General features: G+C 48.6%; 1 protein-coding gene across 1 annotated transcript in view; it reads right to left on the bottom strand.

Annotated features, from left to right (window-relative positions):
- The window catches only part of USP35 (ubiquitin specific peptidase 35), a 63614-nt gene that overhangs the window by 40273 nt on the left and 617 nt on the right, over window positions 1-22724 (bottom strand). The window contains exons 2-7 of the mRNA XM_043875596.1: window positions 15752-16434; window positions 14681-14813; window positions 13002-13131; window positions 12483-12584; window positions 10767-10925; window positions 5915-6108 (exon numbers count right to left, since the gene is read on the bottom strand). Of these exons, the coding sequence (XP_043731531.1) occupies window positions 5915-6108; window positions 10767-10925; window positions 12483-12584; window positions 13002-13131; window positions 14681-14813; window positions 15752-16424 (1391 nt within the window). The 5' untranslated portion in view covers window positions 16425-16434. The remainder of the gene's footprint in view (window positions 1-5914; window positions 6109-10766; window positions 10926-12482; window positions 12585-13001; window positions 13132-14680; window positions 14814-15751; window positions 16435-22724) is intronic.

The following is a 22724-nucleotide window of genomic DNA, read 5'->3' as shown; positions in this document are numbered from 1 at the left end:
TATCATATATTAACATATATATATATATATATATAGAATCTAGAAAGATGGTACTGATGAACTTACTCGCAGAGCAGCAGTGAAGATGCAGACACAGAGAACAGATTTATGGACAAGGATGAGGGAAAGGAGGGAGCGGGTGTGATGAATGGAGAGAGTAGCGTGGAAGCACGTACACTAACATATGTAAACAGACAGCTGATGGGAATTTGCTGGAGGACTCAGGGCACTCAAACTGGGGCTCTATAAATAACCTAGAGGGGTAGGAATGGGCAGGAGGTGGGAGGGAGATTCAAGAGGGAGGGGACATATGTACACCTGTGGTTAATTCATGTTGATGTATGACAGAAATCAAACCAATATTGCAAATCAATCACCAATCAACTAGAAATAAATAAATTTTTAAAAGTCACATAGAAAAATGCACATCTCAACAAAGGTAAATACATGAGTGATTATATGTAAAGAAAAAAGACAATTATTGATGCAATTACTATAACTTTGGTTTGAAACTCAAAACTCTTCCGCATAATTCAGGGGACTAGTGCATCTAAAAGAATTACTTGCTTATGTTTTAGGGCACACAATGATAAAGATGTAAACCTGTGACATCAACAACCAAGGTGAGGTGGGATAGAGCTGTGAAAGAGCAGAGTATCTGTTTGTTATTAACAGTAGTAGTAGCAGTGTTAGTCACTCAGTCGTGTCCAACTCTTTGCAACCCTATGGACTGTAGCCTGCCAGGCGCCTCTGTCCATGGGATTCTCCAGACAAGAATACTGGAGTGGGTCGCCATTCCCTTCTCCAGGGGATCTTCCCAACCTGGGGACTGAACCCAAAAAAAAAAAAAAAATCAACACAAAAGAAAACAGGAATGCAAGAAATGCAGGATAAAAAAGGTAGAAGGTGTATGGGAAATAAATAGCCTAATGACAGAAGTCAGTTTCCTTCTAGAAAAATGGTACTGATGAACCTATTTGCAGGGCAGGAAAAGAGACAGAGACGTAGAGAATGAGCGTGTGGACACAGTGGGGGAAGGAGGGGATGGGACGAATGAAGAGAGGAGCACTGACACATATACACCACCATGTGTAAGACAGACAGTGGAAAGCTGCTCCATAGCACAGGGAGCTCAGTTCTGTGCTGGGATGACCTAGAAGGGTGGGAGGTGAGAGTGAGGTTCAAGAGAGAGGGGATGTATGCATATATACAGCTGCTTCACACTGCTGTAAAGCAATTATCCTCCAACTAAAAAATAAATTTTAAAAAATTACAAAGGATTTTAATAAAAGCAAATGTATTAAACTCTCTCACCAGAAGAGACTGGCAGTTGGCAGAATGGATAAAAATACATCCAATTGTAATACTGTCCATAAGAGACTCATTTGAGATACAAAGACACAAGGGGGCTGAAAGTGAAAGGCTGGAAAAAGAAATGCCACACAAATAATAACCAAAAGAGAACAGAAATGGCTGTACTAATGTTAAGACAAAACAGACCTTAAGTCAAGAAAGGTAGTAAGAGACAAAAATGGACGTTACACATTAATAAAAGGCTCAGTACAGCAAGAAGACGTAACAATTACAAACATTTACACGCCTAATTACAGGCCATCAAAATATACAATGCAAAAGTCAACAAAATTGAAAAGAGAAAGAGACAATTCTACACTAATAGCTGGAGACCTCACGACCCCACTCACAATAACAAACAGAAGAACCAGACAGAAGATAAACAGAGAAACTGGGAAACTTATTAAAAAACATTCCACCCAACAACAACAGCATACACATTTTTCTCAAGTGCACAGGGACCTTTGTCCAGAAAAGACTGTAAGTTAGGCTACAAATTAAGTCTCAATAGATTTAAAAGATAGATATCATACAAAGTATCTTCTCTGACTACCATAAGATAAACTTAGGATTCAATAAGAGAGAAAACTGGAAAATTCACAAAATTGTTGAATCTAAACAACACACTTTAAACAACCAATGGATCAAAGAAGAAATCACAAGGGGAAATTAGAAAATACTTAAGATACGAACAAAAACAAAAATACAACATACCAAAGCTTATGTGACACAGCAAAAGTGGTGCTCCTAAGGGGGAAATTTATAACTAAAAACAACACTTATATTAAAAAACAAGAAAGAAGGCTTAATCTCCAAAATATACAAATAGGTCATACAATTCAACAAAACAAACAAACAACCCAACTTAAAAATCAGCAGAAGACCTTAATAGACATTTCTCCAAAGAAGACATACAGATGGCCAGTAGGCACATGAGAAGATGCTCAACATCACTAATTATCAGAGAAATGCAAGTCAAAACTACAATGAGGGATCACCTCACACCAGTCAGAAAAGTCACTAAAAAGTCTACAAATAACAAATGCTGGAGGAGGGAGTGGAAACCTTTCTATACCGTTGGTGGGAATGTAAGTTGGTACAGCCATTAAGGAAAACAGCGTGGAGGTTTCTCAGAAAACTAAAAACAGAATTACCATATGATCCAGCAATCTCACACCTGGGCACACACCTGACAAAACTGTAATTCAAAAAGATACATGCACCCCCATGTTCAAAGCAGCACTATTCACAATAGCCAAGACATGGAAACAACGTTAAGTGTCCAGTGACAAACGAACAGATAAAGAAAACGTGGTATGCGTATATACAATGGAATATTATTCAGCCACAAGAAATAAGGGACTCTCATCATTTATGACAGATAAACCTTGGAGACATTATACCAAGTAAAATAAGTCAGACAGAAAAAGACAAACTGTTTGATCTCACTTATATGTGGAATCTAAAAAAACAATTTCATAGATACAGAAAACAGATTGATGGTTGCCAGAGATGGGGATTGGGTATGGGTGAAATAGATGAAGGTGGTCAAAAGATAACAAAGTTAAAGTTGCAAAATAAATAAAAGTCCTGAGAATGTAATGTACAGCATGGTTCCTATAGTTAGTAATACTGTATTGTATATGAAAGTTGCTAAGAGAATAAATCTTAAAATTTCTTATCAGAAGAAAAAAAATTGTAACTGTGTGGCTATGGATGTTAAGTAGACTTATTATGGTGGTCATTTCATAATATAGACATATGGCTGACCCTTGAACAATGCAGAGGTGAGGGGTGCCAACCATGCTGTCAAAAATCTATGCATACATTTTTTTTTAATGCATAACTTTTGACTCCCCTAAAACGTAACTGCTAATAGCCTACTGCCAATTAGAAGCCTTAACAATAACATAAGCAGTTAATAAATACTTTTAATGTTATTTATATATCAACATATATTTCATATATTCATGACATACCTTCTAGGCTACAAGGTTTGCCTTCAATTTTTTCTCAAATTGTCACAAATCTCCAAAAATTTTCCCAATATATTTATGAGGAAAAAATCCACATATAAGTGGACCCATGAAATTCAAACCTATGTTGTTCAAGGGTCAACTAATGGTATACTGAATCATTACACAATACACTTGAAATTAATGTCATGTTATATGTCAATTATATCTCAATAAAAGTAAATTTTTAAAAAAGCAACCTCTTTCAACAACTTAAAAAAAAAAAAAGACTATCCATTCCACAGAGAATCTTTAAAAATGGTACAAATGAACTTATTTACAAAGTAGAAATAGTCACCGATGTAAAAAAAAACAAACAAACACTGGTTATGGTTATCAGTTACTGGGGGAAAAGGAGGGGAGATGTGGGGATTGATATAGGCATACTACTATATATAAAATAGATAACTAATAAGGACCTACTGTATACAACTGGGAACTCTACTCAATATTCTGCAGTGGCCTATGTAGAATCTAAAAAAGAGTGAATATGTGTCTATGTATACCTGATTCACTTTGCTATACAGCAGAAACTAACAGAACACTGTAAATCAACTACATTCCAACAAATATTTTTTTAAAAAAAAAGATTATCCACAGAGTAAAAAGGCAACCCAAGAAGGCTCTGGGAAAAAATATTTGCAAATCATGTATGTGATAAGGGATTAACATTCAGAACATACCAAAAAAAACTCCTAAACCTCAACAAAAACAACCTGATTCAAAAATAGGCAATGGATTCAAACAGACTTTTTGCCAAAGAATAGACACAAATGGTCAATAAGCACATAAAAAGATGCTCTACATCACTAATTATTACAGAAATGGCAAATTAAAAACCATAATGACATACCACCTCACACCCATTTGTTATTGTTGTTGTTTAATTGCTAAGTCATGTCTGACTCTTTCGTTACCCAATGGACTATAGCCTGTCAGGATTCTCTGTCCATGGGATTTCCCAGGCAAGAATACTGGAGTGGGTTGTCATTTCCTTCTTCAGGGGTCAAACTCCCATCTCCTGCATCAAACTATAGGAGGGTAGGTGGGTTCTTTACCACTGAGCCACCAGGGAAACCCTTACACCTATTAGGATGACTACTGAAAGAAGAAAAAAAACAGAAAAGAAATCTTAGAAAGATATAGAGAAATCTGAACCTTTATGCAATGTTCGTAGGAATGTAAACTGGTGCTGTCACTGTGGAAAACAAGACAGAGGTTCCTCAAAAAGACTAAAAAACAGAACTACCAAATGACCCAGAAATTCCACTTCTGGGTATGTATCTGGAAGAATCATAAGCAGGGTCTCAAAGAGATACTTGTACTCCCATGTTCATAACAGGTAAAACACAGAAGCAAACCACGTGTCTATCATTTTACCAATTAACAGATTACCAAAATGTGGCTTATACACACAATGGAATATTACCCAGCCTTTAAAAAGGAAAGAAATTCTGTGATGTGCTACAATATGGATGAATCTCGAGGATATTTACTAAGTGAAATAAGCCAAAAAGACAAATACTGCATAGAAGCAGAGACAACAATCACAGAGACAGAAAGTATAATGGTGGTTACCAGAGGCTGTGGGGGAGGGAGAATGGGAATATGGGAAGCTATTACTTAACAGGCATAGAGCTTCAGATTTACAACAGGAAAAGAGTTAAAGGGATGGAAGGTAGTGATGGTTGCACCACAATTGTGAATACAATCTGACACCACTGAACTGTATACTTAAAAATGGTTAATAGGGTAAATTTTAAGGTATATACATTTTTAAACACACACACACACACAAAAGGAAAATTGAGGTGCCTCCCCTGGTGGTCCAGTGGTTGGGAATCTGCCTGCCAATGCAGGGGACACGGGTTCGATCCCTGGTCTGGGTACTAAGACCCACATGCCTTGGGACAACTAAGCCCATGTGCCACAACTACTGAACCCAGGCACCTGGAGCCCATGCTCTGCAACAAGAGAAACCACCGCAACAAGAAGCCTGCGCACCACAACCAGAGCAGCTCCCGCTCACCCCAACTAGGGGGAGCCGGCGAGAAGCAACTAAGACCCAGCGCAGCCATAAATAAATAAATTTTAAAAAAAAAAAAAAGGAAATTAGGGAGGAAAGTATGTCTGCTTCTGTGGCTGAAACCTTCATTGATCTTTAAGCAAGTCATCAGTTGAATAGGTACCCACTGACGATAACAATTTTGTTTCACTAATGCCCAGGAAAGTGGAAGTTCTACTGTGGAAGACACTGTCCACCCTCACAGACTCCAGGAGAAAAGTCAGTGATGTCGACCAACGCAGCAGACCCACTTCCCGCTGCAGCCTGGCCCCCAAATCCCCATCTCAAGTTCCCATCAAGTCTTGACCTACTGCCTTGACAATGGCCTGCAGCCCTCTGGGAGCTCTCACCTGCCCTTCACATACCCACAGACCTCAGGGAACCGTGCCGATAATACACATCAGGAGCCCCCATCCCCACCCCCACACACCGGGAAGCCCAGCAGAGAGAGGCAGACAAGAAATATAAAAGCAGCACCTACTCGGAAGCCATAAACAAGGCCTGAAGAATGCTGTTCACATAGCACGTGTTGCCCAGGTTGATTAAACCGATCTTGCCCGTGTCTGACTTGGCCATGAGCCGGGGGTAAAAGCCAGCCAGCTCACTCTTCTGCGAGGTCCAGGCATCCTGCCCCAGCAGCTGCTTGATTCGGTCCTCATTGGGAACATGGAGGTCCTGAGTGAGGAACAAGCCAGAGGGACACTGAGCACCAGCATTAGCTCTAAGAATACCACCTCCTCCAGGAAACCCTAGGGTATAGTCTACCACACACGGGTCAAGCACGCCACCCAAAAATGTCACAGAGATGTGTGTGAACAATCCCCTGCTTTCAAACATATTCTAGGTTTTCATCTTGACATGTGGGCCTTCCGGATGATCTTTCATGCCACAACTGCCTTTAGAAACGGGTAAAATCAAAAAAAAAAAAAAAAGAAACGGGTAAAATCTTCACGACGTAGATGAAACAACCAAGATCCAGACAGAGAGGCAATAAATGAAGACTCTATTATATGTTAAGATGAGTCCAGGACAGGACACACTTTAAGCAATGACAACACTGGCCCCCCGGCCCAATCCAGCCGTGCTGAGATCTCAACCCTGGTCCGACTCCTGTCCTCACAGCTCCCTAGCTGTGGTCAGTAAGCCAGTCTGACTCAGTCAGTTAACCTCCCTGGACCACCTACTGTTTGTCCAGCACGTTTCAGCACGCTATACTTTCATGATGCCTGCTCCTACGTTCACCTTCTTCATGTTCAAGTTTGCGGAGTCAGCTTTTTCAAATTAGTCAACACCCCATACAAACACACACACACACACACACATCCCGCCCCAGGAACCTGATCCCACAGTCAGGACGGTGGGAGGATCCTGGGGATCTGAGGTATGAGTCCTTGGTCACAGGCCCAGGGAGTAGCACACCTTACCATTCACTACCCTTTTTCACACTGGACAGCAGCACTGAAGACAGTATAACCAAAGCACTGGCTCTAAGGATGACATAGTCTAAAGAAAAACACCTAAGCATAATAATGCAGTATTATTCAGTAGATTTAGGTGATATTCACGACAGTTCCACTAGCCCCGTTCTTATTTCCAGATCTTTCTAGCACAGTTCCTAGATTTGTCTAAGGTTCCTGAGCTTCAAACCAGCTTAGCAGACCTCATCACTGCAAAAGGTAGGGCTCAAGCAGTGGTTTAATACATTTGCTCACTCATTTCCCACGATTGTTTATCAGATAATTTATCAGATTAGTCAGTCACCTCCCACAGATAGTAAAAATATAGGAGGTGCCTGAGGTAAGAAGCTAGGCATGTGTGCTCCGTCGTGTCCAACTCTTTACGGCCACATGGACTGTAGCCAGCCAGGCTCCTCTGTTCATGGAATCTTCCAGGCAAGAATACTGGAGTGGGCTGCCATTTCCTTCTCCGAGGGATCTTCCTGACCCAGGGATCGAACCCACGTCTCTTGAGTCTGCTGCACTGGTAGGCAGATTCTTTACCAGCTGAGCCACCAGAGAAACCGAAAGAAAAGAAGCTAGGGGCTCAGTAACTTTGTAATCCCTTCTTTTTTCTTCCTACTATCCCAAATCCAACCCCATCCCACACACAACATGAACAAATAGGGACAAAAAGACAGAACCAACACTCCCTGCTCCCCCAAAACAGATACCACAAAATGCAAAAATATCCACACTAGAAAAAAATTCAAATGTCATTTTTCCCAAAGAAGGTAACTTGTACTCATAGGAGAATAAAGAGAATAAAACAAAAACTTTCAAATAACTTTCAAGCTCCTCCTGTTACTATAAATCAACATAAAATGTAGCTCCCTCAGCAAGGACCACAGCCCCCAGAGAAACTGCCATAACTTAAGACAAGTGCCTAAGTGAGAGAACTTTCCAGAATTTATAAAGGTGCCTGTATACAGAGGTTGGGAAGACTCCCTGGAGGAGGAAATGGCAACCCACACCAGTATTCTTGCCTGCAAAATCCCATAGACAGAGGAGATTGGCAGGCCACAGTCAGTGGGGTTGCAGAGAGTCTGACATGACTTAGCAACTAAAAAACAACAATTCAAAGGATGAATAAAATGTGGAAGAATTTTATAAACAATAAATCCTATTAATACTTTGCAGACTTTGCCTCTCAAATTGGCTTGTACCAAAGGGTAGTCAAAGCCACACAAGTATCACACATCTTCCTAGATCTATATTAGCTAAAATCCAAGGAAGAAAAATATGTTTCTATTAAAACAGATATTTATAATTATGAAGTATATACTTGAATCTTTGAGATGACATGAGACTTTATAGAAACTGAGCTTGTGTCAGGCTGCTTGGGGTAAGTCCCCTCTTCTGGGGTCAAGTACTTCAGAGGAGATGTTGAGAAGCCCAGATCTGCTGGACCAAGCAGTCACTCAGCCTCATTTTCTGCTCATCTTCTCATCTCGCCTCCCTTCCACCAAACTGGACATGCACGTTCTTGCTCCCACACCTTATCCCCTGGCCTCCTCCTCCCAGTTCCTGTCCCTCAAGCTCTAACTCCTATATCCCCTCTGCAGAAGACTTTCCATAATCTTCTCAAGGGGGGGGCCCTCACACTATCTACACCTGTCTTACAGAGCTTAACTGCCTACAGATAGTTGCATAGGTATTTGCAGTCTCCCCTCGCCCCCCTGGATCAGACCATAGCCTCCACTGTGCAAAACCTGGGTCTCCCTCAGCGTGAGCTTCCCCTGGTGCCCAGTTCAGGGCCTTGCTCCCTCTTTGTTCACACCTCCATGATACCATACGTCACACCACAGTCCTGTTCATTCATTCACTTATTAGACACACAGATCAAAACAACACGGTCCCTGCCCATCAGAAGCTCAGAGGAACAGTCATTTCCAACAAGTCTGGGCCCTGTCTCCTCTGCTCAACCACCTCCAGTGCCAAGGAGCTCATGATCTAACAAGGCAGTTGCTTCTGCTGTTGGCTAGTTCTGACTTTTTAAAAACAAACAAACAAACAAACTCTTTCTCATGCTCAACTGGAAGAACTGAGAAAATCCAAGTAAATGCCAGGTAAATGTTTGTTGTGTTTACCAACTCTCATTCATGGTGGACTGTTCCCTTGTGTGTTTTGTAATCTGGGGATTATAAACTCATCTTGAGTAGAATTTTATCTTTGTGGCTTGAAAGCGGTTTCTTTCCTGCTTTTATTAGGCAACCCTTGGGTGTTACAAGCTTATGACTACTTTCAGTGTTAGTATCTGAGCTTAAGGGGTCCCATAACTGCAAAAAAAGATAAGAACCTGAACCCCTAAAACCACATGAGAGCAGTCCAGTGACGACAAATTTCTTTTTTCCCAATCCAAGCCAGAGAGCTTTCCTTGATGTCTATTTGGGACCATGTGCATTTTTTATAGAACATCATTTTGCTAATAGTAAAGCCTTTCTTGGGTCCTGAATTACAGGGGCCCCTTGATACTAACTCCCTCCTGGGGGCTGGCCCTAACCTCAACTCCTGTCCCCACCAGCTCACGCCCCGTGGGGACTGAGGTTGGCCATCTCACCCAACCTCCCTTCCCACCCCATGGCAAAAGAATATCACCTCTCATTCACCACTCTGGAATTTGGTTGTCTCTTCCTTTCAGCCCCTGTGGATCCCCACTTACTCTCTTGCAAGCTCAGCTATATACTTAAAAAGATGTTATATTTTAACAAGCATTTCTAGGTGTTTGGCAATGGGACACTTCTCAGGTTACTTATCTGCTGTGTTACAGAAATGGAAGTCAGATCAGAGGTCCTAAAAGAATCACCACCTACCTGGACATCCGTCACCCACACTTGAACCTGTCCTCTGAATCACGCAGTGGGAAAGGGCTCGGCAACCCCGCGCCCTGGCTGCGATTCCCACTATCTCCATGACTGTGAATAAAACATCACACCTCTCAGAGTCTCATTTTCCTCATCTATGAAACTGAAACAACAGCACCTGCCTCATAGGTTTCTAGTAAGCAACAGAAGAAAGAATGTATTGGAAGACATTGGCAAGTGTGACTCTAGCTATAAACACTGGTTATTGTCCTAGCTGTTCAGATGAAGCTGGGTCAGAAGCCCTTTCTTCCTTGCAGCCTCCTCCTCTGACTGGAGGAGATCTGTCCCTCCTCTGCCTCCTCACTGCTCTTGGGCTGATCCTCACAGGCATTTCATAAGCTGCTTAGGTCAGAGTTATGGGTAAACACGTCCGTCACCCCACTAGGCTGTGAGCTCCTCAAAGGGAGGAGATTTGATCTGCCTCATGCCTGCATCCCCAGTTCCCAGCCTGGGCCTGGCACAGAGTAGGGCATGTCTGCTCCGAGAGTGTTCAGTCTAACAGCAGACCAACACACAGACAAACAGTGACGATGTGTGGCAGAGGGATGTACGAGGGCTGCGGAAGTTCAAAGAGGCCATGATCCAGACAAGGGGCAGGGCTGGGGCAGAGTGGGGGGGGTGGTCACTCAGAGTCATCAGGGAAGGCTTCCTGAGGGAGGTAACCCTTAAGCAGAGCCTCCAAGAAGGCTTAGGAGGAGGAGCAGGAGTGATCCAGGCAGAACAAGAAAGGAGTTTAAGTTAGAGTGATTGGCACGTACAAAGGCTCAGAACAATCAAGACCGGAAGATCCATCTAGGGGAATGGCAGGTGGCTCAGGGTGCCTAAAGCACAAGATGGGCCGGGGGAGACAACAGGAGACAGTCAAGGGCCAAAGAATGGACAGCTGCCACCAAGCTGCAGTGTGGCCTTGAGCAAAGCCCAAATGGCACCTTTGTCAGAGTGGGGCGCGGGCACAGTGGGGACTGTCGCTCACCTTGATGGCCTCCATGACGGGTTCATACAGATCCGGGAAGCCGGGAAACCGGAACACCATGCAGTGGACCAGCTCTGCCAACTGCTCCAGGCAGCTGGTCCCCGAGTTGGAGTCCTCCTTAACCAGAGACGCCACCATTGGGGGGATGTGAGGGAGGAGCTGCGAGAGCAAAGGAGGGTGAGTCAGCACAGGTTCCCCACCTGACTTATGGGGTGGTGGTCAATGCTGGAAGCACCAGAGCTTCTTAAAAGCAGGGAGGTGTGCCCGCCTGACCACTGTGCCCCTTACCTGCATGGGGCTCTAAGCTCTGCAGGCAGGTGACTCTCTACAACACACACGACCTTGGATACTCTGCCTCAGTCTCATCATCTATTTAATGGGACAAACAGTTCCCTGCTCACAGCTGAGGGCAGGCTACCAAGTATCAGCCAACTGATGTGCCTGAAGAGCCCGAAGGCCAGAGTGACCCGGCTTACTCTGTCACCCAGGAGAGATGCTGGGGCCACAGTGTGGTCAGCTGGGGGCAGCTCTGACAGAGCAGGAGTGGCAGCAAACGTTTAAAGTGTGAAGTACTTCCTCCTCACGGTGACATGTGGCGATTACTCTCCCCATCTTATAGATAAAGAAATTAAATTAGAGAGGTGATGCAATTTGCCAAGGACTTCACCATGGGTTATGGCAGAAGTTGCTGTCTGAACCTAAAGCCCATTTTTTTCCCTCTGTGCTACAGAGTGTTAACTTTCAAACCTATAGAGAAGCCACACCATAATATACCAGGGATGAAAGAGTCAGGCCACAGAAACTGGGGGCAGGGGAGCCCAGGAGAAGGATGAAAATTTTAAAAAATATATCTATATATATGTAATATCAAGTGCCTTGGGTGTAACAAGCTATGACAAATGTGACCTCATCTAACCCTGTTCCACCAGCCTAAGGGTTTACCCCCAACCCAGGCTCTGAGAGCTAAGTGTCGGGCCCAAGGTCACCACATCTGGTCAACGGCAAAGCTGAGACTCAACCCCACGCAACCCCAGTCCCTGGTTCAGTGCTTTTCCCACTGCACAAGTCAGGAAGAATGATGTTTTGGCACTGACCAAGGGCCACAAGAAGCCCAGGCCCTTTCTGCAGGGCTGCAGGCTGCTCTTCCCAAGGGAGGGCCCAGAAGGCAGCCGAGAAGGCCCAAAGCTGAGGACAGGCCTTCTGGGTGCTGACGGACAGCGGGGTTTAGGAGGGACGTTGGGTCAGGAGACAGACCAACTCAGCTGGAATCTTCCCTGTACCACTCACCAGCAGTGTGCCTGCGACATGCAATCTAATTTCCATAATCTGCGGTTTCTTCAGTTGAAAATGGAGAAAATGACAAAACCTCTGTCTTGGGGCTACTCTGGGAGTAAAATGAACGAACATGTGTAATGTCCTTAGCACTGTGCCTGCCACATAGCTGGCACCCAAGAAACACCGCTGCCGTCATTCTAGGCCTGTCACTCTACTCAGGGCCCAGGGGGAGCATCACACACATTCTTTGCCCTCAGTTTTCTATCTGTAAAATTGGATCTCAAGTCTCTTCCAGTGCTAATACCCAGGACTTGGAGGTCTTAGCCTTCAAGCCCCAACTCCTTAAGCCCCAACAGAGAGAGCACATCTGGCCTCTAGCCAGACCAGTTGGGGTTGCAGGGCCACCCACCCATCCTCGGAGCAACATGCAGGGGTCCTTACCAGATGGAAGGCCTCATGGGAGTGCTGGAAGGTCAGGAGCATGTACTTGAGGACGGACAAGGCGGCACCTCGGACAATGGGATATAAAAGCTTGGAGAAAACCTGGAAAAAAAAAACCCTGGTCAGGAGTCCCCCAGACCTGGGCCACCCAGGGCCAAGTGTAGCCACAGGCCTGAAAGGGGGCCAGAGACGCCAGAGTCAAAGCAGCAGACCCATGAGGGAGCAAGAACACAGAGGAGCTCACAGACTCGGGTGGATGGACAGCCGGTGAAACGGACAGCAAGACGGTTAGATATCTGATGGATGGATGGACCAAAAGTGATAGACACACACACTTGAATGAAGAGTCAGAGGAATGAATGGGGGAAACCTGAGGCCCAGAGGAAAGCAGTGAATTGTCCCAGGTCACAGTGAGCTTGGGTGGGAGCCTCAGTGCTCTGGCTCCCAGACCTGCACTGCCCCTGGCAAGAGACTAGCGGGAAAGGCCAGAGGCCAGGGCTAGGACAGGGGCCCACCAACCTTCTCAATTTTGGCGAGTGAAACCTCGATCAAGATGCTGAACTTCTTAACAGCGGCCAGACCCTTCAGCAGTGCAATGATCCACTTGTCAATATTCTTCCCCAGGGGCCAGGACACCCAGTCGATCATCCTGGTGAGGGGAGTGACAGTGACACAAGGACCGGAGTCCCAAATGCCTGGGAGGGGGCAGCCCAGGGACCAGCCAGACTGACCTGAGATCCCCCCACACTGACTCACACCTGCACCAGACAGCCCTGGGACCTGGGGGATGAACAGGACACCTTGGGGAACTACAAACGAGCCGAGCACAGGCACCTGGCAGAGACTGGGGCTCCCAGCCCGGCAGGGGGGGAGCCGGGCCCTCTCAGTGACCCAAACCTCACCCTGCACACGCTGCGCTGCGGTGGCAGGACAGGGCTTTCAGCTGCCTCTGCCTGGACTGTGGGACCCAATGGCAGGAGAAGTACTGCCCCCAGGCCAGAAGCTCTGGCTCCAGCAAACCTTTGCTTGTGACCTGGAGCAAGTCAATTACTCTCTTTAGCCTCAGTTTCTTCCTCTGTCAAGTAGAGACAACACCTACCTCACAGGGTTGTTGTATGGATCAAGAGATAACCATGGCTAACTGCATTTATTCATTCCGCAACAGGCACTGCTCTGCCTTACATGTATTAACCCATGTGACCCCCCACAAGATAACACCTGCATGCACTGAGCATGAAGCTACCACACAGTGGGTACTTGGGGAAAAAAAGCACTAATATCATTATTTTTATACTCGGTACCTCCTGCTACAAAGAAAAGCAAAGAAGTAGTAAATATGGTAGTAACAGCTACCACGGCACTATTCTAGGCACCATATAACATCTCATTTTACCTAATTCAACCCTCACAACAACCCTGTAAGATGGGTCCAATTATACTACAAATTACACATGAGGACGCTGAGGCATAGAGGGGTTGAGTAACTTGACCAGAATCACACAGGCAAGAAGTGCGAGAGCCAGGACTTGAACTCAGGCAGTTTACTTCTAGAGCCCACTCTCTCACCCACTAAAGACAAGGAATCCGGGAAGGCCCAATGGAGGAGACAGTGGATCTGTACACAGGAATGGAAAGAATGGTAGGGGGAGGGGGGATGCCAGGCAGATGGAGTCTGCAGAGCCAAAGGCCCGCAGGCAGGAGGGTAGGTGTCATATTCTGAGATCACTGGCCAGGCAGATGTGGCTAGATCACAGGTGTGATGATGTTCAAATGAGGTGGGGGATGTGCAAGAGCTCTGTGAGCTGAAAAGTACCCAAACTCTGTTTACCATACTTGCCAAACTCAGAAAGTACTTCATAAAGTACTTTTATCTCCTACCATTGACCCCATGGGAGCCTGACAACGTCTTATACTACCTCTGCTATTACAGACAGGAGAACTGAAGCTCAGAGAGTCCACTGACTGGTCTAGGGTCACAGAGCTGGTATCCAGCCCAAGGGCATCACTAGAGCAAAGCTCTCTGTGTCTCCCACACCCAGCCCTGGACCAGGCACAGGAAGGGCTCAAAGGATGGATGGACTGGACAAGCACGAGGGCCTGAGCCCTCTGACACTAAATCTAGCCCAGCAATCCCACCCAGTGGAAGGGGCTTCTGGGACACAGGGAGAGACCTGACCACCACTTGTCTCTCAGCCCACCTGCTGATGGCAGTCAGCATCTGGGAGTCCGTCACACTGTCATCATTGCTGAGGTTCCGGACAACACCATCCATGAGCTCCAATGGGAGGTGCTGGACCACACTGGCGAGGGCGCTAGACGGTGGCTCCTCCTCTGGAACAGGGGCCGGGGCTGAGCTTAGATGACAAATGCGGCCCACACCTCCCCTAGCACCCCATGTCCTTCATGCTGCCAAGGAACTAGGGGCCCTGTGCAAAGAGCACATCGGGGCCACCTCCTTGCCTCCTACAGCATCCCGGCCTCTTTCTCATCTTAGCTCATTCACTCAACAGACCTTCACTGGCACTGCTTTGGCCCTGAGCTGGGCAAAGAAAAAAGTACTAACCCCTAACTACGCCTAAGGCCCTTAGACAGTTAACAGTGGAGCTGGAAAGAACAGGAAGGAGAGCAATGTGACTTGAGGGGAGGGAGGACATTCCAGGTGAACCAAATAGACATTAAAAAAAAAAAAATTAGTCATCAAAATTTGTTGTCCAATTGTATAAAAGACCTAGGTCCTTACACACCCAGCCTTGGTTCCTCCTCCTGCCAGGTGCATTCCCTTCCTTTCCCATGAACAACCCTATAATCAGGGAAGGCACAAATTTTATTTTAGTCATTTAAACTACAGTCCAATTTCCACAGCTGTCAACAGAGGGCCAAGATTTACAATTCACAGTTGACAGGGACAGGCTCCATCACGTCTCGATCTATCCCTGCTGCTTGGCGCTACCCAACTCTCAAGGCCAGCCTCAAAAATCAACACTTGGAAACGCACCTGACCCACAGAGCATGATGACCACCCCCGCTTCCTGCTGACTCACTCTTCCCCCTCCCCCAACTCCTCCAGGCCAGACCGAGCAGACCACAGGATCGGAGCTCCCACCTTCACCCGCAGGAGCTCAGGAGGGGCCTGCTAAGTAAATGAAGGAACACAGCACATCCCCACACACACCCCTGTGCACTAGCATGCATACACCACACCGCCAAGGGGGCGCGCCACGCAGAAGACTGCACGCACGGGCCCCACTGCGGCCCCAGGGCACACGCACCTGTGCAGGAGATGACGGCGAAGAGCTCCTTGAGGCAGGGCAGGATGGCGGCGGGCTGCGCGCGCCACAGCTGCGCCAGGAGCCCGCTCACCTGCTGGGCCTGCTCCAGGAATTCCACGGCGCCCTCCTCGCCCTCGGCCGGACAGCGAAAGCGCCCGAGGCAGCGCACAAGCTGCTGGCAGAAGAGCAGGCGGTGAGGGCCGTCGGGGACGCAGCGCGGATGCCGCGCCAGCAGCCGCGCCACCTGCGCGCAGACCGCGGGGCCCGGGCGCTCGCACACAGTGCGCAGCACCTCGCGCCGCAGCAGCGCGAACACCTCGTCGGCCCCGGGCCCCTCGGGCAGCAGTTGCAGGCAGAGCTGTACGCAGGCTAGCGCGCGGGCGCTCGGCGGCCCGGTGCCTCCCTGGAGGAGGCGCAGCACGCGGCGCGCGCTGAAAAACTCGGCGAAGACCTCCGGGTGGTGGCGGCCGGCCACGTGCAGCAGCTGGCAGCCCACGCGGCGGGGCAGCTCGTCGGCGCCGCTCACGTAGAGGCGCGTACCCAGCGCCAGCAGCGCCAGGCACTGCTCGCGCTCCAGCGGCTGCCGCGCCGCCTCCAGCACGCGCCGCACGAGCCCTTGCTTCACGCTCGCCGGGTATGATGATGTCACCACGGCCTCCAGGATCTTGTCCATGGTGGCCAGGCTGCGGGGGACAGGGAGCAGGGTCACAATCTGCCCGACAGAACCGAGCCCCCTCCCCCGCAACGTGGTCCCCTGCGTGCTGAGACTTGGGGGCGAGCAGCTCAACCTTTCTGGGCCCCCCAGCTCCCCAACCGTGAAATGGGGCAAGGATGCCGAAGTCCCTGGGAGGTATCCTAATGAGATAAAAGCACAATGCATGGCACCTAATAAGCCCCAGTGGGTTGTAATTATTGCTGATACATCTCACAAAGCCAACATCTTGAGCCTTCCCCTTGCCTCCGCCCCTTTGCCTCCGTCCCCCCACCCCCGGGCCTCCCTGACCACCTCGACCATTCTTGGCAAGGCAGCTAAGAGCTGGAACTAGAAGCTGCTGTCCAGAGCCCTGGCCAAGTCATGTCCTGCGGGAAGATGAGCTGTGCGCACACACAGATCACTCCTCCAGGAAGGGAGGGCTGACAGGGCTTCTTCCAGAGATCCCTGCACACTTTATTCTGCCCCCAGTCAGCTTCTTGCTCTTTCTCAAATGACCTACCCTTTTCCTCTGTGTTCACTGTGCCTTTCACCTGAAACATCCTATCTCCCAAGACCTCCACCATGAACACATATTCATACAACCAGGCAAAGTCCTGTTTTTCCTCTAAAGCCCACTTAAAACACCCAGACCTTAATGAGAACTCCCTGGACCTCCAGGCCTGAATTCACCCCTCACCTGGATTCCTACAGCCACCTGTGGCCACTTCCTCCATTGCAGCTGGGATCACACAGTGCCGGGTTGTACAGATTTGAATCTCCTCCACCAAGGCAGAGCACCTCATCTCTGTGCTCAGCCCTGCACAGGGGTCCCTGCCACCTCCGGAGCCTCAGCCCACATCCACCCCTCACTCTGGGCTGTGTCCTCCCTGCCACTGGGCGCTTACATTTGCTCGTCCCACCCCTCCCTGGTTGGCTAACACTACAAACCTCTCAGCTGCAACTTCTTCCTCATGGAGGGCCTGCCTGACGTCCTTGTATGGGTCAAACACCCCTGTTAGCAGCTTCAGAGAATCCTATCCTCCTTTAGAGCACTAATCATGATTACTCGGTTGGGGTCATCCTCCTGCACTATACCAATATATAGGTTCCTGAGGGCAGGAAGCAAGTCAGGCTTTGTTCACTGCAGTATCCCCAGCACCTAGCACAGTACCTGGCACACAGTAGGGATCTGCTGAATGAGCAGATGCAGTGTGTGCTGTGAGTTGCTGCTGCCTTATTCCTCTGAGCCAAAATGGACTTACCTCTGCCCTTCTCCATTTGAGCTGTTTTCTGGAAGACTTCATCCTAAACTGACCCACTTTGATTCCTGACTCTCATGCTGGTTCCCACAGGTTCAGGTCCTAAAAGGCAGGATCATTTCTTTGCTTCTTTTGTTTAATCCCACACTAGGCAGGACCCAGTATAAGGCTAATTGTTTAATTAAACTTATTGGGTCAGTACCAACTATTCTCAAGACCTGGAGTAGGTGTGAAGACATGCCAGAAATTTCATAGATGATGAGCCAGAAACTTTTATTCAAAGCCACAGATACTGTGGGACCCCCAACTATGTGCCAGGCCCTATGGAGACACTCCCTTCTCTGTCCCAGCTCTCCACTGAGACCAAACCTCCATTACTACAAGTGTTACAATGTAATGGGCTCATTTCTCTCTCTCTCACCAGACTCTGAGCTCCTCCAGGCAGGGACCAGTCACTGCAGAGTAGATGCCCCTGAGGAGTTTACTGTGGTTAGAGGGCACAGACAGTGGTTCCTGAATGCTGGCCTCATTGCTTCAGAATCACCTGAGTATTTAGTACAAGTTCATATCCCCCAAACCTGGAATGGTGTTACACCCTATTCTTTGAGAGTCATCCGGGACCCATTCTGCTTACCATCCAGAATGATAGAGGCTCTCTGAGCCTCTATTTCCACCCTGTAGGGCTGTTGTGAAGACAAATATAAAGGCCTTAGCACGGTGCTGGGCACAAGAAAGTGCTCAGAAAGTGTCAATGCTTTTTGCTTTAGAAGCAAAGTCCTCGCCCTTAGGAGATTCCAGTCCGGCAGTGGAGACAGATGCATTGGAGGAGTGCCAACATAAGGCATGCTCTCAAAAGGCCTTTAAAAGTGTCTTTAAAAATGGGTCTACCTTCAGCTCTGGTCCTCTCTTTCCTGGGCAGTCCCTTGCAGACCATCCCCCAAACCCCTAGCCTCCAACTAGTGGACTTAATACTTTCAACACAGGATGCCAAGAAACCCTGGTGTTCAGGCAACCAAGGAGAAATCCTAATCAATGAGATATTGACATCATGTGTGGAGGAAAAAGACCTGGGGCAGGCGTAAATAGAGTTCTGACGCTAAGGAAGGCTCTGGAAGTAGGAAGAAAATCAAACTAGGAACTAGGAGTCCTGCATTCAAGTGTGACCTGGAATAAATCCCATTTAGTCCTGCAACTCATTGTGTGACCTTGACCACATAATAGCATGAGCCTCTCTTCTGTAAAATGGGGATAAATGATATCAGTTTGAACCCCAACAAAGCAAGGGATCAGAGGCTGGCAATTTCCTATTGTTCTGTTTGATACCTGCCTCATAAGGTGGTCTGGGCCTGGCAGCTGGGAGCTCGGTCAGTGGAGCCATTCTGCAACGGTGTGATCACCAAGGCCAGCCCTGCAGCCTCCGTGCAGTCTGTGGCCTGACCACTCCAGCAAGCCCTGCCTGCCCGCCCCCACTCCCACGCAGGCAGTCTGAGGTCAGCTGTCACCACGGTCACCAACGAATCCACTCAGGAGTATCTTGGATGCATTCATGCAACGGGGTTTTTAGCCTCACCTGACCCATCCCAGGCCACAGAAGGGAGGCAGAACAATGCCTGCTCTCCCCATGGCATGGGTGGGGAAGCTGAGAACCAACAAGGGACAAAGACGCGCCTTGGCAGGGTGGGATTAGAACCTGCACTCGGCCTCTCTGGGGGGAGGCAGCAGACCGCCAGCACTCCTCGGTGTGTGGGGGGGGCGGGGGGACGGGAGGGAGCTACGTTCCTTCTAGGCTCTGGAGGAGGATACGCCCTGCCAGCGCTGGCTCTGACCCAAGAGGCACCTGCCCCGTGCCAAATGCAGCGGCAAGCAGCAGCCGTGCCCTCCCCCAGAAAAGCCTGCATCAGGGTAGAAGGTTCTCTGCCTCAGAATCACCAGGTGACCTTGGGTGCGTCCCTCCTGGGACTCCTCAGCCTTCTCATCTGGAAATGGGGACCACTCTGAGCCTACCACTGATTAGGTTGAGAGAAGATATTAAAAAAAACATAAGGGCAGGAAGTTCCCTGGTAGGCTAGTGGTTAGGATTCCGCGCTTTCACTGCCATGGCCTCGGTTCGGTCAGGGAAATGAGATCCCTTAAGTCACGAGGCACATCAAGGGCTGGATACAGTGTTAGCCGCTCAGTCGTGTCTGACTCTTTGCGACCCCATGGCCTGTAGCCTGCGAGGCTCCTCCATCCATGGAACTCTCCAGCAAGAGTACTGGAGTGGGTTGCCATTTCCTTCTCCAAGGGATCTTCCCAACCCAGGGATCAAACCCAGGTCTCCTGCATTGCAGGCAGACTCTTTTACCATCTGAGCCACTAGGGAAGCCCCAAGAGCTGGATAATAGATGAGAAAAATATATGAGAGTCTATTCTTGGGACATCTGCACTGAGAAGCAAAACTGATACTGTCTGGAGACAAAAAAACACATACTCCTGATCCAGCTGATTCTAGAAGGAATTTCATCCGTTAACCCTCAATGTCAACTTATCATTTCCATTCTTTCTCCTGAGCTACAGCCCCGCCCAATATCAGCTCCTTTTTACCTCTTGCCTGGACTAGTGCAGTAGCCTCTTAACCAATCCCCGTTTTCCCTTCCCCAATCCAACCTCCACTAGAGGCATGTTCCCAGTACAGAGTCCAGGTTTCAGATCTAGTCCAGCTGCTACCCCCATTGTGGCCACAACCATCAAGGCTGGTGTTTTTCCACCTCTCGGAGCCTATGAAGCCCCACATGGGAGATGACCACCTACTCACTCCTTAGCCTTTCCCAGCCAGTGCTGCGGCTCCTCCCCACACCCTTGGCTTATATCTCTCACTGCTGACATGGGCAGCCTGTCCCAGCAACATCCAGCCTGCTCCAGGGAGTGGGAAAGCACACGAGAAGAAAATCATGACCCCTTCCCTGGAAAGCCCAGGTCCCTTTACCTGTCCCTCTTAAGTGACCCTCCACCTTTCCACAGTGTATTGACAGTCTTTGTTCCTGCATGGTAGAGACTGAATGTATCCACTGTCCATCACTCATCAACCCCAAAGCACCGTGTGTGTGTGCATATGTGTACAATGTGTGTACAATGCCTCACCCCATCCCTGGGCCCCAGGTCACACTTCCCCATCCCTTGCCAGTCTCTCCCACTCACCCTGCAAATATTGGCAGATTAACCTCATTAATTAATAAACCTCAGAACCCTCAAGGCTTTCCCAACCCCTTCAAGGTAAAGTCCAAACTCCTGAGTCTGTCATTCAAGTCTTTTCTGTGACACTAAGCTAATATGGGGCAGGGTTACAGATGAACTTGACAAACTCCATTTGGTGGTGATGAATCTACAGGAATTTGGGCAGTGGGCTTTTTCCTGCTCGACACTTTGGGGATGTTTTCTCTGCTGGGAAAGGGCTTCTCTCTTTTCTCTCCTGGCAAATTCTGACTCATTTTTCAATACCCAGGTCACATGACCCCTCCCTCTGGGAAGCCTTTCCAAATGCCCCTGCAACTCAAGTCTCTGGGCTCTGGCCTCCCAAGGCCATCTTCACTTCTCTCATCCCTCAGCAGTGGAACCAGATTGATTTTATATCCATCTCCCCCACCAGGTGGGGATCTCTTTTGGGAGGAAGGAAGTAGGTCCAATTCCCCTATCTGTGCCCAGTGTCCAGCACAGGACCGGGCACAGAGGTGAAGGAGTGCCAAGTGACCAAGTGACATGTGACAGCAAGATGAGATAAAACCAAGGATGTCACTAGAAAAGCTCCTTCCAGGGACAGGCCTGACCCTTGGTCCATTCACTGCCCCCTGGTCAGGTCCAGTCGTGCGTATCCACAACCCTGAGGATCTGAAAACATCAGCCAAGAGAGCCCCTACAGAGGTCACTGGATGGGCCATTCTAGAAATTACCCCAACAACCAGAGCTGAAGAAAAAGAAAACAAACAAAGAAGACTGTTCCTGGTTCACTCTCAGGTAGAAAGCTCACGGAATCTCCTGGGACAGGGAAGGGTGCTTCAAGGACTCACTCAAATCTCTTCAGATGCCGGAGCACAGCAACCAAACCCCCCCCTCCCCCCAGCGCCCCAGCACTGAGGAGCCCATTTCCTTTCCTCTTTGACCCTCACACCCAGTCTCCCTCCTTTGGCTCCCCTGGGTGCTGGAGCTGCTTGTGGGAGGGGAAAGCGGAGCACCAGGCTGTCCTTCCTGACACCCAGAAGCTCTCCATCCCTGGCCCCTCAGACCTCTGGACAGCAGCATTCCCCTCTGTATTTTTTAACTGAACTTCTATGCAAGGCAGCCCTGGGAAGGATCCCCTTGCCACACTACAAGGAGACCTTCATTTGGGCCACCAAACTGTCGCCCCGAAAGAAAAAAGGAAAAAAAAAAAAAAAAAGGAGGTGGGGAGAGGTTATCAGTAAAAACCAACTACGGTTTTACCGAAGAGGAACTGAGGAAGAGAAGGGAAGGAGGTGGGATATATTCCCGTCTCAGAAACACATAAGCAATGGGGGCCACCCCTCACACACTTCTGATGGCCGCGCCCCCACCCCCACCCCAGGCTTTCTGGAAGAGCGGGCACCAGGCTGACATATCCGGGGTCTCCTGTCCGCAAGGCTTCTTGTAGCTGGAGTACGCCCTGGGCGAGAATGCAGAGAATAGCAGAGCCCATTCCAAGCGCAGGTGGCCTCTTGGGCGCTCCCAGTTTGTAACCCACCTCGGCCCCACCCCACCCCTTCCAGTTATACCACTGCACCTGCTCCCAGCCCAGAGTGGGGCTGCGGATCCCACGGAAGGCCGATGAGCTTAATGATATACTGGGCGCCGGTGCCCTCAACCCTGAGGGGGGCGGGGGCAGGGGCGGGGTCTCTATATACACAATTGATGAAGGAGGAGATTGAGGCCCAGAGAGGGGCAGCTACTCGCCCAAGGTCACACAGCCAGGCCCACTATACACCCAGACCTCCCGCCTCCCAGCCCCGGATTCTCAGAGCTCCACGCGCGT

This window comes from Cervus elaphus, chromosome 2 (genome assembly GCF_910594005.1).
Source record: "Cervus elaphus chromosome 2, mCerEla1.1, whole genome shotgun sequence".
Taxonomy (NCBI): Eukaryota; Metazoa; Chordata; class Mammalia; order Artiodactyla; family Cervidae; genus Cervus; species Cervus elaphus.
The sequence above is the reverse complement of the archived record's forward strand: the minus strand, read 5'-3'. Positions and strand labels throughout refer to the sequence as shown.